The sequence below is a fragment of the Oxyura jamaicensis genome, chromosome 7, assembly GCF_011077185.1.
Source record: "Oxyura jamaicensis isolate SHBP4307 breed ruddy duck chromosome 7, BPBGC_Ojam_1.0, whole genome shotgun sequence".
NCBI lineage: Eukaryota > Metazoa > Chordata > Aves > Anseriformes > Anatidae > Oxyura > Oxyura jamaicensis.
In genome coordinates, this window is record NC_048899.1 from 23,730,011 (window position 1) to 23,747,636 (window position 17,626).

The following is a 17,626-nucleotide window of genomic DNA, read 5'->3' on the forward strand; positions in this document are numbered from 1 at the left end:
TCTCTCTTTCTCTCTTTCTCTCTTTCTCTCTTTCTCTCTTTCTTTGTTTTTGTTTTGTTTTGTTTTGTTTTTCTCCTTGTGTATGTGTATCTTTCCAATACGGTGGTCATCCTGACCCTCCTACACTGCATAAACCACTGCCAGATTCTTAAATCCAATGCCAGGTATTTTTTATATCAGTGTACACGTGTCCTAGCTCTGAAAACAGCAGGAGAAGAGACCAAAGCAGAACATTCTGCAAAAGAAACCGGTCCACCTGTAGTAACAGGACGGCTTTCTTTTCCATTGTGTTTCCAGAGTATTCGGTCCAAAGTAGAACTGACTGTCTGGGACAGCCCTGAGGACATTGCCTTGACCTTCACTGCCACGTGCCAGGATGGTTTGTCCTACCCTGGGCTCAGGAAGTGTGGGGATCTCAAAATAGGAGATACGGTGAGTCTGCCTCTCTGCACATCCCTTGGACGGGCTGTTGTAATGCTCCACAGTGCCCATCTTCCTCTGCTAGCCTCAGAGCCATGCCACATTTACACAGAAACCCACTGAAAGCAGCTCTGCCAGAAGTGGCTCTGCATGGCACAGATCAGTCCAAGGTCCTTTGGTGATCCAGAAGGAGGGAATGCAGGTGTCTTGCTTTCAGCATCACAGTCAAAAAATCTTCATCACGCAGCAGAGTGTAATGGTCAAGAAAGGGCTTGTCTTTAATCCCAGATATTTATGTCATGCTCTCTCAGCATTTCTTTTTTTAGGTGGTTTAGAGAGATGTTGCAATATGATTGATGTGGGAGTGAGGACAAGGGAGGGAAGTTCTCGGTGGTGGTGATGAGTGACACAGAAGGACATGCCAGCGGGCACAGCCCCCGCTGCCGGTGGGTGCTGAGCCTCCGGACAGCATGGCCCCTTCCCTCCAGCAAGGACCGGGTTCTTCTCCTCTCCTGCTTTAATCTAAAGAGAAAAACATCCTCTTGCAGATGTAGCTGGACTGCTGGGCAAGGCAGGAGGGCACATTGTCATCTGGTGTCACTCAGCCTGGCTGAGAATCCCATCCCCTTCTCCTGGCCTTTGCTGTTTGCGAGGACACACGTGTGCTCATTAGCAAGACAATTTCCTTATTTGAGAATAAAGTCCTTAAAAACATACCAGAGTGCTAAGCACTCAGAGTCATATAAAAATAGTTTGAAAGAATAAACAGAAGCTGAATTTTTATCCCTCCAAATAAGGACCATGCAAAGTGTTAAAAAGGAAGGTGGCCTCAGCAATTTTAGCTGACTTGTCTGGATTTCAAGTCAGTGGATTGCAGTACTTGGAGCTGTGCCACTGTAGGCACGTGTCCTCCTGGTGTCCCCAGCAAAGCCAGGGCTCCCAAGGCAGCAGTGTTAATCTGGGCTTTGACATGAGCACGGAGCTCACCGAGCTGCTGCAGCTTGTTCCTGTGTCCCCTCCTGCTCAGCAGCTTCAGGCCCCAATGCATCCATGAGGTCAAGATCTAGCTGCTGCAAACTGCTTAGAAATCTTCCCCAAAACTAGCACCAGGCCCTGACCTGCTGTGGTTTGGTCCTGGTGCAACAGGTACCAGGAAGGGAGCAGGGTAGTGCCAGTCCCTGGGCTTGCCTTCTGATCTCTGCAATTTGAGAGTGTTCCCTAATTGGGGCTTTATGAGTGAGGCAGGTCAAGATTCCCACAAAATGCACTAAATCCTTGACCTTGTGGGCATCTTGGGTCCTTGTGCTGTACTGGCTCTGTGCTAGTGCTAGTTTGAAGAAAATGTTTTATTTTTGATGTCATGAAAACCTGGCTATTTGCTAGACATTTGCCCTAGCTATTTAATGGGATAAACAGGCTCCTTCCTGCCTCACAGAAACCAGCAGTTTGTGATGGAGAAAATTACCACCAATAGGTGACTGTAATAAGTATTAAAAGTTTACTCGACTGCTTGTGGTATCTTTTAAAATAAGCCATCCACAGAATAACAAGCAATTTTGCTTAGGGCTGGGGTTGCCCGCACGAGCTCTGGGTTTGGCAGGAAAATGCTACAGGGCCCAGGGTCCTCTCAGACAGCACCAGCACTTCCCCGTTGGTGCTTTTTTCCCCCCGATGTGGAGTTTGTGGGTATGAAACACCTGCTTTGTGCCTCTTTTTGTCCCATTTGGGTCATCAGGTTGCCTGTGGGAAACCAAAGGTGCCTGAAGGATGCCAAAACCCCCAGTGCGGGCTGTCCAGGTGCTGAGCTGCAGGTGCCCACGTGGAACGTGGATTTGGGGTGGTTCTTCCACATGGGGGAGCGAAGCTTGGCTTTCCCCTCAGGAGGGGAAAAGGGCCATGCTCTAACTCCCCCCTCACCCTCCCTCCCCAGGTCTCCTTTGATGTGTCTGTGGAGGCCCGCAGCTGCCCGGCTGAGGACACCTCCCATGTCTTCACCATTAAACCGGCCGGCTTCCGCGACACGCTGGAGGTGGCTGTGACCTACAACTGCCTCTGCGGGTGCACAGGCCGTGCGGAGCAGGCCAGCGGCAAGTGCAGCGGCAACGGGACCTATGCCTGCGGGCTCTGCGAGTGCGACGCCGGCTACCTGGGGGCCCGCTGCGAGTGTGAGGAGGGGGCCGGCGGGGAGACGCACCAAGGGCTGTGCCGCGAGGTGGAGGGCAAGCCCCTGTGCAGCGGCCGTGGGGAGTGCAGCTGCAACCAGTGTGTCTGCTACGAGAGTGAGTTTGGGAACATCTACGGGCCCTTCTGCGAGTGCGATGACTTCTCCTGCGCCAGGTACAAGGGCGTTCTCTGCTCAGGTAGGTGCCGTCCAGCCCCATGCCCTCTACGTTGCTCGGGTCGGAAAGCCACATGTGGTTCTTTCAGGTTGAAGTGCAGCCCTAGGAACGAGTAAAACATCACAGGCTTGAATTCTCCCAAGCTTCATGGTGACTTCTTAGGTTGGATTTCTCCACATGAATCATCCTTGCCTGTATAGACAGAAACCATCTTTTTTTTTAAAGATTAAGAAATCCGCTGGTACAGCGCAGGTGAAAGGAAAGGTTGAGTTTCAGTCTGTTACTCATTAGAGAAAATCTTTGTTGGAGATTCCAAAAGATACTTTACATACAGATTTATTTATTTTTTCTGCTGGGAAAACAATCATTCACCACTCAAGATGCAGCCGGTCCATTCTGCTTAAGCAAAAGCAGAGGAGTTATTTAGTGGTGTTTGCTAAAATGGCTTTAATTCCTTGTCAGCCCGAGGTCACGTAATTTACCTTGCACATATTGCCTGGATAAGCCCTTGGACGCAATTCCTTCACTTGGAGCTCGGCAAAACGTTACTCTTCAAAACCTGCCTGTTGTCAAGCAAGTGAAATATTTCCCCAGCTAAAAATCTCAGACCAAATATCCAGAACACCGTGCATGTTTGTGTTGGCTTTGTTGTTGTTAAAGGAAGCTTGGAAAAACAGCCATTTTTCACTGTTCTCTGGGGAAGTCAACAATTTTTTTCCCCACGGTCCCCTGCAGGTTTCTGAGATGGACAGTAAATAATGGGCCACCCTTGGGTTGGGTTGTGCATTTCTGCCTGTCATGTTGCTAGGTGGGTAGGGGCAATTGGAAGCAGCACCTTAACTGAGAACTCTATTGCCTGGGGGTTTTCCATATGACCATCCTGCTCTGGTAGCATCATCCCACCAAAAGGAGTATATTTATTAGCAAGCAGGGCAGCGGTGCTAAGGAGAAGTTTGAAGATCCTGGTGTAGCAGTTGGCAGGGCAAGGACACCCCTTTGCTCCAATTTCCATGCCATCAGGAGAGCCAGAGCTCTGCTGGTCCACAGAAAAACAAGTTATGTCCTCTACTGCACCTGCTTTTTTCTGCCCCTGTGGAGAGCTTCTGGTGGTGGGAAGAACAGCATAGCTGGTTTGGGATATGCAAGATTTCTAAAGTCATTTAAAAGTCCTTTTTATAGCTGTGAAAGAAAACAAAGAGTAGGCAGAGGCCAAGCACCCTCCTTGTTGCTCCAAGGGTGGAATGGTGTCCAGCAAGGCTGCATGAGCTGGTAGGGTAGTTCTTGGTATGCCTCCTGGTATTTCTATTGTGTTTTTTTTTTTTGTTGGCTTTTTTTTCTTTTAAATTCCAGCCATTACAATGCTAAATCTGAGCTGCAGCAAGTGCTGTGCCAATGACATGACATGCAGATGTGTTTTTTTCAGCTCAAGGGGCTTGGGGCTTCTCCAGCCCACCAAAAGTGCCTGAGCTTGAACAGTAGGGCTGCACGAAGCAGCGTGGGGTGTGCCCAAAGCTGCCCCTATCTATCAGCTCTCTGCTACGCGAGTCCCCTAGGTGTCCTTCCACAGGGCTTTCTTTCTCCTCCCTGCCTGTGTGGTCTTACTGGGAAAGACTATCTCAGTTCACCCTCACATGTGGACACTTGACAGCCAGACAGCTTGAGTCAGCTTCCTCCGGGGTGGTGGCACAGGGACATTCTTCTACTTGCTCCTTTTGTTCCTACAAAGGGGTGCAACAACACCATGCCCCTTCTGTCTCCTCCTGGGCACAGCTCCTGGAAAGGCCCCTCCACAGCAGCGTGCACCACTCCTGCAGGCTGGTCCCATGGTGAGGGCAGACCCACTGGGTTTTAGGAAATTGCTTTCCCTGGGGCTCCAGTGGCACGGGGTATGTTGCTGGGAGCAGCGGAGGAACAGATCCTGCCTGCCCTGCTGCCACGATTCCTCACTGCTGACAGGCTTCACACTAGCCAGGCGAGCAGGCCTGTGTTCTGCCTTCTCAAAAGAGTTGTTGACTCGGAAAAACCCAAGTGTCCCTATGCTCTGAGACACTTTCCTCTTTTTGGAGGGTAGGGTCTGCCCCGCTCCTCAGTGTTATGCTGTTAATGTGGTTGCTCCTACTGAAGCAAGCAGCTGAAGGCACGGAGGGTTTGAAATAGTCAGAACAGTCTGAAATGAACTACAAGCTTCTTGTCTGTCGGTGCTCAGCCCTTTGGCCAGCAAAAGTGTTTTCATTCCTGGTCTGTTTATGAATACTGGCACCTCATTTTGTCAGTGCTGGAGAGATGTGAGGACTGCGGATGAGGCTGAGTACAGATCCTGTCCTTTTGTGGCCTGAGTGAAGTAGAGAAGCAGATTTTGGGTGGGAGATAACCTCAAGGAGAGGCAAAAACAGTTTTCCTGTGGGTCAGGAGGGGACACGGAGGATCTTCAGCTCTTCTTCAGGGATGGCTGTGTCTGTAGTGGGGCTGTGCTCTGTTAATGTGAGGTATAAGGTGCCTTCTGCACCTTAAGGTGAGACGGGGTGGGGAGAGAAGTGGTTTATAGGATGTTGTAAATGTTGATTGAAGTTGCATCCGACTATTAGTAAATGCCACTTCTTAGTGAGGCAGTGATGTTTGTGCTGTTGCTCCCCAAATCCAACTATCAGCCCCAGAATAGCTGTTCCAAACCATCATTCAGCTTCTGGGAGGGCTGCACAGGATGGCTTGCAGACGTGCTCTGTTTCCCAGCCCCTCCACACTTTTTCCCTTGAGAACTGAAGGGGTTACTCATTGCAGCAGGCATTTTTACAAAACAGGGAGTCCCTTTGCAAAACCCTGAATGCTTCACCTCGAGCTTGTCTCTGGAAGAAGTTGCCCTGGTGGATTCAGCCTTTCTGAAGGAGAAGATAGAAGAGTTTCTGAATGCTGCATGTAGCTGTACATCATGCTGGGAGCTTCAGCACAGTGCTCCGGCCTCTGCTCGATGGTTTGGATGGCTGCCATGGAGAGGCAGAGTCCTGCTCTCAGCCTGCCTCCCTGCCTGGAGCCCGGGCTCAGGAATTTGCGTATCGCTGCACGTCCCAGTGACTTTTGGACCCCTTGGCTGCCTTCCAGAATATTTGACAAAGGAGGAAACATCTTGGTGCTAATTGCATTCCTAAAGGTTCCATAAAATGAGGTAGTAAGAAGGAGGAGAGGCCCTGGTGAGAGCATCACACATTTGCCTCTAATGAAGAGAGACAGGTTTGCTGGAGGCCACACGCTTCATTAGCTTCAGTGCTCAAGACCCCTCTTTTGCTGGGGGAGGGTAGTACAGCGTCTTCTTTGCTTTGATCTCTATAGAGAAATGTCCTCTCAAGCACCACTGCTGGTACCCTGGCTTCCCACGTGGGTATCATTTGTGAGCTCTTCAGCCCCGGCTTGGTTACTCATGTTGTGACTGTGCAGTAGGATTGCAGCCTCTAAGTGCTACAGTGGAATGAATTACCATGGGGTAAATAAAGAGCATGTGCCAGGTTGTGAAGGCAGCTGAAGGTTGTGAGCAGGTGGCTGAAGCGCAAAGACATCCCCACGCGCCAGACATCAGGAGCCAGGATCCGGCCTCGCCTGCCTGTGCAGTGCTCCCTGTGCCACAACAGCTAGTGTCAGCATCAGGTGTCAGATTTGCAAACACATGCAAGTGCCAAAAACACTCTTGAAATAGGATTTAGGAAAGGGCAACTCATTCAAAACCCGTGGTTTATTTCACAAAGACTCTGTCTACGTAGACAAGCCAGCGTGCAGTGCAACTCCAGCTGCCCTATGGAAACCACTTCAAAACTGCTGAGGATGTGCAAATCCTTCATGGACTCGGTAGTTATTTCTGAATGCTTCCCTTTCTTGGTTTCTGTGAGGTTTTAGTCCTTACTGGTACCCAGTGACATAAGAGTTTTGTTTAACACAACCACAAATTAGAAATCACACTCCTGCTTCTGCAATTTGTTTCTGGAGTTCCTGGTCCCAGGCGCCATATCGGGGTTCAGTGGGTCTCATGGCAAGGGGCCTCCTGGTGCAGCCGCTGCAGTTTCTGGCGGTGCAAGAGAGACCCAAAGCACGTTAGCCCTGTGTTTTGAGGGCAGTGCTCAGGTTTGATGGTACCGCCGGCATCTCCACCCTGTGACTCCTAGTGCAGCCTGTTTCTGCACAGATGACGATGGACTGGGACACTTCTTATGGAAACAGACTTTTTCCCCACTTTCCTTTGAAGTCATCATCTGTCTGTCCTGTGGTAGTGCCTAGACCTGGGCTCTGGCGTGCCAGGGAGGGCTCAGATGCAGGAGCTGCTGTGTTTTATTAAGGAAGAAGTGGGCAGTATTGGGTAATGTCAGAGGTAGAGGTGCTGGCCGAGTGTGGTTTGGGAGGGAAACAGAACTGGTCTGTGCCTGCAGCCTCAGACATCCTGCAGCGGTGCTGGGGATGTCCATACAGAGCAGATGTTGTATAGACCAGAAGGGAAGAGTGTGGCCTGTGGAAGAAAAAGGCATCCATACAGGGAACAGAGCCTAAACCACATTCACGATGTTTTCTATTCTGTTGTGTCAAGTTTTGCTATTCTGGGGGTTTTGATTTGGGGGATTTTAAAAAAAATAGCTTTTGTAAAAAAAAAATGCAGAATCTGAATGCAGATGCACGTCACTGCCAGGAAAAGCGGGACACAAAGGGGAGAGATAAAAGGGCCCTACAAGAAGTGGAAGTTAAAAATAGTGTCTGCATGGGGGCTGCAGCAACAGCAATGCATGGTGCTGCCTCAGCATCGTTTCTGCTCCCATCCCAGGCTAGGGTGAGCCGGAGGAGTACACACTCCACCAAGTGTTTTTGAGGCCTATTTTGGTGATGGAGGAGGTGGTCTCATCTCAGGACACTGTAGTGCAACCTCATGGTGCCAGACAGCTTCTGCTTGTGCCAATGGGGCTGCGGCTTGGGGTGAGCTGAACCCAGTGAAATCCTACAAACCGAAAGCTCCTTTTGTAATTCATGTCATAGGACTGTGAGTGTCTCTTTTCCTTCTCTCTTTGAATCCTCCCCACCCTGGCAAAGATGAGCACTGTGTGCCCATCACTCCTTACAAGCCAGCAGACCTGGCTCCAGGCAGCTTGAGGTCTTCTGCCTGGAGAAGACAGGAGATGTTGTGGCTAGTGCAAGGAACAAGGAGATGGCACTGCCATCCATCTCTCTTTGAAGATGTGGTCAAGAATTACTGAGGCTGCACATTTTCCTCAAGCTTTCTAAAAGCCTGTTTCTCCTTGCTGTGTTTCTGTTCACCTTGGCTTTTATTGCCTACAGAAATTGCAGAAAGTGTCTGTGGAGGAGTCGCTGCTCGGGGTCAGCCCCAGCTGCGTCCCATGGTGTCATCCCAAAAGGTCGGGTCCGGCCATGTTTGGCCCTGGGTAAGTGGCTCCAGATGCTTGAGGTCTGAGAGCAGCTCTCCAAACCTCTCAGCCTGTAGTGGGGAACGTCACTGAGATGCTCCCTGCTCCTTACACAGCCTGGAAAGGATGAGGAACCACAGGGATTCACAGGGTCCGTGCTTCTCTGCTGCAGACAGCCCACAGCATGCGTCCTGCTCGAGGACGTCCTGCCCTCAGGCACCTTCTGCAGTGGCAGCAGGGATGCCCAGCCCCGTACTGCCAGGCAATTGGAAAGGGCTAAAGGGGTCTCCTGGGCATGCAAATCCTTAGTGGCTCACTCTTGAAGATGAGAGGGAACTCTCGCTGGGGTGCTCCTGAAATCTCCATCCTTCCCCAGCCTCTCTTCTGCTTCCTCTCTGCATTTTTTCCCTTTAACTCAGTTTCTGTTCTCTCTCTGCAATTCAGTCCTCAGCCATGTGCTGTGTCCCTCCAAGAGTGTGTGCCTTCCCCATCCAGTTCCTGGATGCCCCCCCAAGGAGCCCTCCTCCCTTCCATGCAAATCAAATCCACCTTCTCCCCTTGCTCTGAACCTCGTGGGTGCAGCCAGCACCCTGCCATGTCCCTGGCTGCCCTCCCTGTGGCCATGCTCTGACAGCATTGGGGTGCTCCCTTGTGACCCCACCATCTGTCTGCATACTGTGTCCCCACATAAGGGTTTTTCTGCCTCCAGCCCTGCCTGTCCTGCTGCCTGCCAAGGGGCTGAGGCAGATTTTATCAGCCCCAAGCAGTCACAGTCCAGGAGAAGCCAGCAGGAACTGTAACAGATTTGGGCTTTCCTTCCCAAATGGTCTGAGTGCTGCTTTGCCGGAGGTCCCTTTCCTTGCACAAGAGGGAGGTGCCATCTTTTCTTACCCCTCCTTTCCTCCTGTTCTGGCCCTCAGTACTGCGAATGACTCGTGCAGCCCTCCCGAAATCTGGCAGCAATTCCTTCGAGGACCTGACCGCACAGAGCGCTGCTTTTCCGGCTGCTTTTCACTGGTGTTTCTCCTTGCCCTTTGAGCGGGCATTTTGCAAACATTAATGCATGCTAATGAGGCATTCAATGCTGTGGCAGAATTAAAGAATAAAGTGGTGACGCTTGTACATCTTTGCAGGAGCCAGAGCTCTGCCTGGGGGTCTGCTCTTAAAGCAGCAGCAAGAGGTGACATCTGATGGCACACACACCTACCCAAACTCCATCTGCAGGCACAGCCTCCCCCGTGGCCTGTAACCTTGTGTCTCGGGGTTAGGAAGCTCCAAAATAAAAAGCAATACGAACTCTGAACAAAAACTGTGGCACGCATTTGCTCCCCAGAGAGAGACAATGTGCTGGGATGGTCTCGCTTCAGTGCTCTGCTTTTACTGCCAGCTCGTTTGATGTTTGCATTTGGCCTTCCTGATTACAGTAATTAACAGGAATAAACTTTGGGAGATGAATGCTGTATTTTGGGTGTAGAGGCAAATGAAGGCCTAAAACAAGCAGGTGAGTGAAATTCTGGGTCTCTGCATTTCTTCTTGGCATGCATGGACAGCCCCTGAATTTTGCTCTGTTTGGTTTAGAAAATCAAATATAAGACCTGAAAGTACAGTGCAGCATAAGCTGCAGGTTCTTTCTCTCTTTCTCTCTCTCTCTCTCTCTCTCTCTCTTTCTTTCTTTCTTTCTTTCTCTCTCTCTCTCTCTCTTTCCTTTGTCTTATTTTGAATGAAATTCTGACTTCTTCCAGCTTCTTTGGGCAGGGAGAAATCCATTCCAAAACCATGGACCTTCAGTGAACTTGCACCAGATTATGTGTTTGCATCCAAACGCAGAACTGGGCAAGGCTCCCGCGGCACTGGATTTTGCAGAGAAAGAATGTCTCTTTGCTCTGGAGACCACTCCTCATAATGAGGTCCAGCTGAAAGGACATTCAGCCCATTCGTGCCACGGTAGGTTGGGAATTAGCCTGCTTTTCATTTTAAGGATGACTTGAACCATTTGGCCCCGAAGTTCAGGCATTTGGGATCCTGCAGCTTTGTTTTGGAGCCAAGTTATATTTTAGGAATGAATCTGGGGGGTTGGGTGTTGTTTTTTTTGTGTGTGTGCATGTTTGAGATAAGTCCATCCCTGCTGGCCTGCCATGCTGTGCCTGCAAAGGGTTGGGCCAAGGAGCACGTAAGGAAGGAGAAGCTCCTGGTCACGGACCTCACGGCATCTGCAGTGAGGGGATCTGCACACCATAGGAGCGTATCTCACCCATTGCATGATAGCAGATGAAGTTCCCTAAATGCTCCCATGGTGCTGGAGAGTTGGCTTATGTTAGTCTTTGGTGTCAAGTGCAGGAGCGTCGCGGTGGGAGAGGTGTCAGTGCATCCCATGAGAGAGCCTGTGGAGACCTGCAGCAAGGGGGATGGAGGCCTCTTGAAGCAGGCAGTGGCACCTGCCCCCTTAGAGTTAGAGGGTTGGAGGGAAACACAGGAGGGGGAAAAAAACAGGGCTCCCCTCCCTGCTTCCCATCTGCCTTAAAGAGTAATATGAATTATTAGCCATTTTTGCAGTGTTTTCTATGTCAGGTCCTTAAGGGGGGATGAAGCCATGGATGTACCTGATGTGGCTGGGTGTTATTTCAACACACAGCTCTAAGGGAACCAGCACACCCATCTCAGTTTCCTCCTCTTGTTTCTGGGAGGGTCTGGCAGCCCCATATCGCTCCCTGCATTGGTAGCAGAGTCGGCAGCAGGACCCAAAAGCTCCAATTCCCAGCTCGGGGTCTCCGTCCAAAAGGCCACATGTGGCAGGCTCAGCCGAGGCACTTGTGTAAGCAAAAGCTGAGAGGTTTGTGGTGTGCTGAGATTGCTTAAACAAAAAATAAATAAGTTTTTTTTTTTTTTTTTTTTTTTTTTTAAAAAAAAAGGAAGAAAAAAAAGGTGGCGGCTTTATTTTAAGAAACTCAGCTTTAGATCTCTGTCAGGAGCTGTATCTCATGATTGCATTTCAGTTCCACTTCTGCGGTGGAGAGAAGGAAAATGAGGAAAGGCTGGCCAGGGCTCCCGCAGGAAATCCGCTCTGCCCCGGATCACTTTCAGCTGCCTTCGTGAGACAGCAGTTTCCAAAGCCCTGTTTTCCCTGCCCAGTTCTTGATTAACCCAGAAGTTCCCAAATGAGGGAGAAAGTGGGAGGATGGGGGGGGAGAGGTTTTTTTGTAATGCAGCGCTGTGATGTGTGGGATACTGACAGTAATGGGATGTGGCTTGTGGTATCCAAGAGTGAATTAGCAGCTCAGAGGTATTTATTCCTTCACCTTTGCTTTCATTAGTCTGCATCTCTGATGCTATTTTCAGTGACAGAACTGGTGAGCCCAGCCAGCGCTAGGATTGAAATTAAGGATTATATAAAGCCTTGTCGATTCTTGGCCAAACCCATATGCTTCAAGATATAAATATCCTTTAAAATGAATGCACTGGCAGGACGTCTTGTGTAATTAATGTATAGAAAAGCACTTTTCCTATTATTATTTGCCTTTTAGTGCTCGTTTCGTTGTTTCAGTACAGCGCTGTGGATACACGAGCGTGGGTGAGTTCTGGCGTAAACAGAGCCCGTCAGTGGCTGTGCTTCAGTTACACAGAGACCTCGTGCCCTCACTGTCTGTGTTTAGATAGTAACCTTTTAAGACAAGGACATGGGGCCGGGATGCCCCTGCCAGCCCTTGTTTTCCCTGCCAGCCCTGCAGGACGGGCGGATGGGATCCCAGTCCCATCCCCACGCAGCGCCGTGGTTTTGTGCAGGGCGGGCGCTGCAGCCTGTGGCTTCTTTGAGTCATGGAAAGAGACGAGTGAGAAGCCAGATGATTTATTTGCCTAAGCAGGCACTGCGTCTTACCAGGGCCCTTTCCCAAGTGGAAAGTTTTCCAAGTGCTCCGAGCTTCCGCTGCCCTTCTCCCTCCCACAAACACTGTGCGGTGCCGCAGGTTCCACTGCTGTGCCCGCTGCGGGTACCAAAGGGTTGGCCAGGCAGACACCAAAACTGCTCAAGCACTGCCCCGCATCGGTGGGTTTGGAGTGCTCCCTCTTCCTTGGGCAGCTATTTTGGTGCCTTCACCCCGAGGGAATGCAAACAACACGTGGCCGCTGCGTCAGGGCTGGCTGGACATCGAGCACGGAGGACAGGGCTCAGCACGCTGGTGGGAGGCATGGCATGGTGAGGCTGTAAGCTGCTTGCCATCACATACTTGTCTTAGTAGGCTCCGTACCCAGCTTTCCTTTTTTTTTTTTTTTTTTTTTTTTTTTTTTTTTTAAGTAGTCATTCAGGTAAACAAAAATGACAAAAACAAGTGGCCAGAATTTGGAAGGTCCTGATCCAAAGGCTCATCCAAGAGCACAGAGGCACACAACTTATTATTGTGCCTGATTTAATGCAGTAACTTCTCCTATCCCAAGAGCCTCAGAAACTAAGAAACTGGTTTAAAAATCATGAGGATTTTTTTTTTCTTTTATCATATTGATTTTATTTTCCTAGAGAATTGCTAAAAGGTGGGGAAAAGGAGCTTGTTTCCAGACCCTCTCACCTTCTCCATAAAAGCTGGGGTCACATTTTATTTCTCTCAAAAGAAAGACAATATTTTTACATAATCATGTTGTCCCCAGGAGCTGCGAGCTTTAGGGGAAACATTCCCAATCCTAAGAGCCAGAGACAGGGCTTTTAGTACACTGGGTTTCTGACCTCTTGGTGCACCAGTGCTCGGTGCAGTTCCTAAAAGGCAAACTCAGCCACGGCCACAGGCTGGGGTGAGGTGAGGGCGGCTGGACATCGTGCCAAAAGCCAGGCAAGTGACTGTCAGAGGTTACAGTGACAGTCAGAGCTTGGCAGTGTCATGCCCTGCAGCTCCCACCCAGAGCCCAGGCAAGCCCACATCTGGTTCGGGGGCTGCTCCCCACACCCAGGAGCATGGTCTGGCTCTGTTACATCCTCCCAGTGGGTCTCTGCAGCCTTCCGCACATGTGTTTTTTGTTACCCCCAGCAATTAAGAGTTGGCTGGAAAGTGTGTTATCAAATACAGAGGGAGCTTTTCATTTCCCAATTAGATCTGGATCCTCTAAACATCTAAGATCCTCACATTTCAGGGATGGGAACAGAAGAAAACATACCTTGTTATGTTTGGAGGACATAATTAGTGTCTTTTGGCTTCACGAACCAGCTGTAATAGAGAACACACAAGCCCAAATGGTTCAAGGTTGTGTTAAAGTCCATCCTAATATCCTGCACCCTGAGCCTGCTGCTGGTGCACAGTCCTGGAGCAAACCCTCCCTGGAGTCCCCAAGGTTGCATTTTGGCCTTGAAAATGACACTGGGACTAGGTTCAGCATGGATGTAGTGCTGGAAGTGCTCCCACTGGCCTTGATCTTAGGTGCCACAGGGAGTGCTTCACCTCATCAGCCTTATCTGTGACTGTGGCATAGCTCAGAGTGGGAACCTGCAGCACGTTTTGCTGTGACACACAAGCACCATGGGGCACTCTCCATGCTGCAACCCTCAAGTCTAGGTCGCAGTCATCTAAAGACCCCCAGTGACCAGCACAATGAATTGCCTCAGGTTCCTCTCACGCTGTGTCCCGAGCAGGAGGACACAAGGTGCATCCATTCACAAGCGTGAATTCCCATCCTGGGGCTCCAGGTGGACCTTGAGACGTGGGTCAGCTCTTGTCAAGTCCATACGAGAAATAAATGTATCCCATTCACCCACGGTTCTCCAGCCTTCGTGCCATGTGGGAGGTGGACCGGAGATGGAGGGCACCACAGATGGAGCTCGTGGTGGGGTAGGAGTGGCTGCTCTTTCAAGCTGGTTCAGGCACCAAAGATATTAACATCTTTGCTGCTAAAAGTCAACATGGAAATTTTCACTCTTGGCACATTTCCCATGAGGAGCTTCAGCCAGTGACTTGCATGTTGAGCCAGCGTGGCCAAGGCAGAAAGCACATTTCAACGTGTTCTTGTATTTCAGGCTCACACCCTACAGTTAGTCACCTTCACATAGAAGGGCTTTTTCTTGATCCTCTTCAGTAAGCGAAACCATTTGCTTCAAGAGGTTGTTTCTTAGATTTTGCAGGCGTAGCGCTGGACTAGGATGCGTTATTTGGAAGCGGTTGTTTCCCTTCCCTGGGGCAGTTGTTCCAGGCTCCATCCCCAGTGTGCCAGGGCTGGAAGGGACGTGCAGGGTCTCTAGATTCCTAGGCTGGCCTGGCACCAACTGCTTGAAAAACTGAACCATTTCATGTGCATTTCAACTTCCAGAGACGGATTTCCAGTAGATTTGCATCCTGTGCTGGGCTCTGTGGTGTCCAAAGGGGACGAGCTAAGGCTGATGGTGCAGGGCTCTGAGATGGGCTCTGCCCCTCTCCTAGGGCAGGGGGTGGCTCACACTCCAGTTGGGACCGTGGGTGGTGTGAAGGGAGGTCACCTTCAGAGATCTGGTGAACCTGGCCTCCTCTGTCCAGTAGTGTTTGAGTTCGCAGGCTGGATCCAAAGCAAACAGTGGGAGTACAGAAGAGGCTGTAGGAGGGCAGCTGGCATTTGGCAAGGGGTACAGCGTGACAACCCACAGCCCCTCTGCTAATCTCAGAGACAGGGCTATCAGCGGTTTTGTGCTGATGAAAAGAGCACGTATATAATTTATCTTGTCTGAGGAACTTGAGGCTGTTTCCAGTGGGAAAGCTGAGCTGTAATTAGGTTGCTGATGAGCCTTGTGTACAAACCATTCAGCTCTATAAACCATGCGTTCAAAAGCATCCCTTCTCCTAGGGACCGACCACGGAGGAATTCGAGCAGTGTTTCCAGCGAGCTGATGGATGCCTCTCTGAAACCAGCTGCTCGGCAGACAGCCACTCCACTTACTGTAATTGAAAGCCTTGAAGTCTGTTGACTTTCTCAGGCTGTCGCTTAACACCATAGCTGCAAGAGGATGCTTTGGTTAGGGAAGAATCCTCACCGAGGCGGTTCCTTCATTCATCTCTGCTGTGAGCTGCCCTGAGCTGCTCCCCGGAGGAGGTTCAGCTGGTCCTGGCAGCCTTCGTGGGGCTGGCTGGGGCACCGAGGCCTCCTTTGGACACAGGAGGTGGTGCTTGCTGGTTTAATTCTTTTAATACACTGTTTTGGGATTACTTCTTAAATAAAGCTGTTAGGAAACAGGATAGGAAAGACCTTAGGAAATGGTCAGCCTGGTAGGCTTTTTGCTTTCAGACCCATCAGCATCACGCCAGTGCTGGCTCCAGCCGCTGCTGACGCCCTTGTCACCTCTCTGTCCCCTAGGCCATGGCGAGTGTCACTGCGGGGAGTGCAAGTGCCATGCGGGCTACATCGGGGACAACTGCAACTGCTCCACCGAGACCGGCGGCTGCGTGTCCAGCGACGGGCAGATGTGCAGCGGCCGCGGCACCTGCGTCTGCGGGAGGTGTCAGTGCACCGAGCCCGGGGCTTTCGGAGAGACCTGTGAGAAGTGTCCCACCTGCCCAGGTGTCTGCAGCACTAAAAGGTACACATGGAGGCTTCGGGAGGGACTTCTCGCTGGTGGAAAGGGGAGATAACTGATCCTGAAGTTCCTCTTTCCTTGTGGTGCAGCTTGTAGACCCGCACCTCCCTTTCTGAGGGGGTGCAGGTGGCAGGCTGCAGTGTTCATGTTCTCAGTCTTTCTCTCCGTGTGTCTTTCTGCAGGGACTGCATTGAATGCAAGCTGTTTAACTCAGGAAGACTGGATAACCAAACCTGCCAAAAGCACTGCAAGGACGAGATCATCACCACTGTGGATGTTCTCAGTAAGTATGCAGCTGAAAGCGGTGCCCAGTGACTGAGGAATCCAAATCCTCTTAACCCATCCAAGACCTATCTGTAAAGAAAGCCTTAAAGAAAACACAGTATTTAGAAAGCAAAATGTGTGACCCTCTGTCTGGACTGTAATCTGCATCGCTTTGAGTGTTTATGTTAGCAGCTCAATTGCTTTTCTGTTATTTCCATATTAGCTACACAAAACATAATCAGTCGATGCTAAGTAAAAAACCCTTGATTTTAAATAACATCTTAAAATCTGGATCCAAGCAGCAGTACATAATGCTAACATAACCACCTCATTTCCTTTTGGAAGGAAACGCATCAGTTTTATTTAATGAAGTCATTTAGAAGAAATTACGAGTTTTATGAATTGGAGATGTTGGCTTGCTAGAGATGTGAGATAAGCATCCCCCCATCCTAAGGTTAGGCATTACGTACGTCTTTATGGGCATGCGTTTGCTGAGAACAGCTGTGGCTCTGCCTTGCTGAGCTAACAGCCATGTAACCCTCTGCACGGGGATGGTGTGGAGGGGGTGCAAAGCAGCCCTCTCTCTGACCTATCTGGTGTATGAGGACCGTGATTCCCAGCATGAGGAGTGAAGAGAGTGGGATAAGATCAGATGACAGGAGAGCTTAGATCAGCTGTGAGAGAGTGCAGAAGGACAAAGTATCACCCCAAAAAAGGCGTTCTCTAATCTTCCTGAGAATTCATCTTGGAAGAAGTGAGCCTGTAAGAGAAATCAAAGCTGTTTGGGGGGGTGATGAGTTCTGCTGTGGTTGAACTGACTGCTAAAAGTCCTGCCCATTGTGTCCTCTTCTCAAGGTCACCCCACACCTTGTCCCTCAGCAGATGACTTTCTCCCCCTTCTTTTCCAGCTTCATTCTGGCAGTCCTTAGCTGCTGTTTGAGACAGCAGAGGGGACCCAAACTGTGACAGCTTTAGTGCCAGGGTGAGGACTGGCCTTGGCTATACCCCTTGGAGGAGAGTCAGAGGGGCTGGGATAAATTCCATCCACTTTCATAGTCACAGATTACAAGTGCTCTACCTTGCTCGTCTTTTTTTCTCCTTTCCTCCTAGCTGCCTGCAGATGCTGTTCTGCCTGATGACTCCTCTCGTACACAGTGCCCAGCTTTTAAATTACCACCAGCAGGCTTTCGTACCTTCTCATTTTGGAGGCTTGCTCTATTTCTCCCCATCCTCGCTGCAGTTTACCAGGGGACTGAACCTACACCAGTGCACTGCGAGAGGTTACAAGTCCCTTTTAAATGCTTCCAAACCACATGAAGCTCCTTTCTGATGCCTGTCTGGCCCATGTTTCTTAGGAGCCAGCACATACTGGGGGTTAAAGCTCAGCTCTCCTGGCTGTGTGTTGCACAATGCCGAAGCCAGCCTTTGTGCTGACTGCACCCTGGGAGGTGAGGCTGGTCTGTGGTTGGCCAACCCCCCATTGCTTTCAGAGGAAAATGGCCAAATTTCTATTTTAAGACATTCTGGGGAATCATTCTTCTGCTGCACTGCTGCAGTCCGATCCTGGGCGGTGCAGAGCTCTGGGACCTCAGAGCACTGTGCAGCTTGGAGATCTGGGCTGCACAATATTCCTAGAGAAAGTGCACAGGGACTGCAGGCTACCTCACAGGCAGACTCAGCCAAATCCTCGCCTTCAA

General features: G+C 50.3%; 1 protein-coding gene across 2 annotated transcripts in view; it reads left to right on the forward strand.

Moving 5' to 3' along the window:
- Window positions 1-17,626, forward strand: part of ITGB5 (integrin subunit beta 5) — a 47,579-nt gene that overhangs the window by 24,915 nt on the left and 5,038 nt on the right. For both annotated transcript variants that reach the window (XM_035331605.1, XM_035331606.1), the window contains exons 9-12: window positions 298-432; window positions 2,351-2,780; window positions 15,446-15,668; window positions 15,848-15,948. In XM_035331605.1, coding sequence (XP_035187496.1) covers window positions 298-432; window positions 2,351-2,780; window positions 15,446-15,668; window positions 15,848-15,948 — 889 coding nt within the window. The remainder of the gene's footprint in view (window positions 1-297; window positions 433-2,350; window positions 2,781-15,445; window positions 15,669-15,847; window positions 15,949-17,626) is intronic.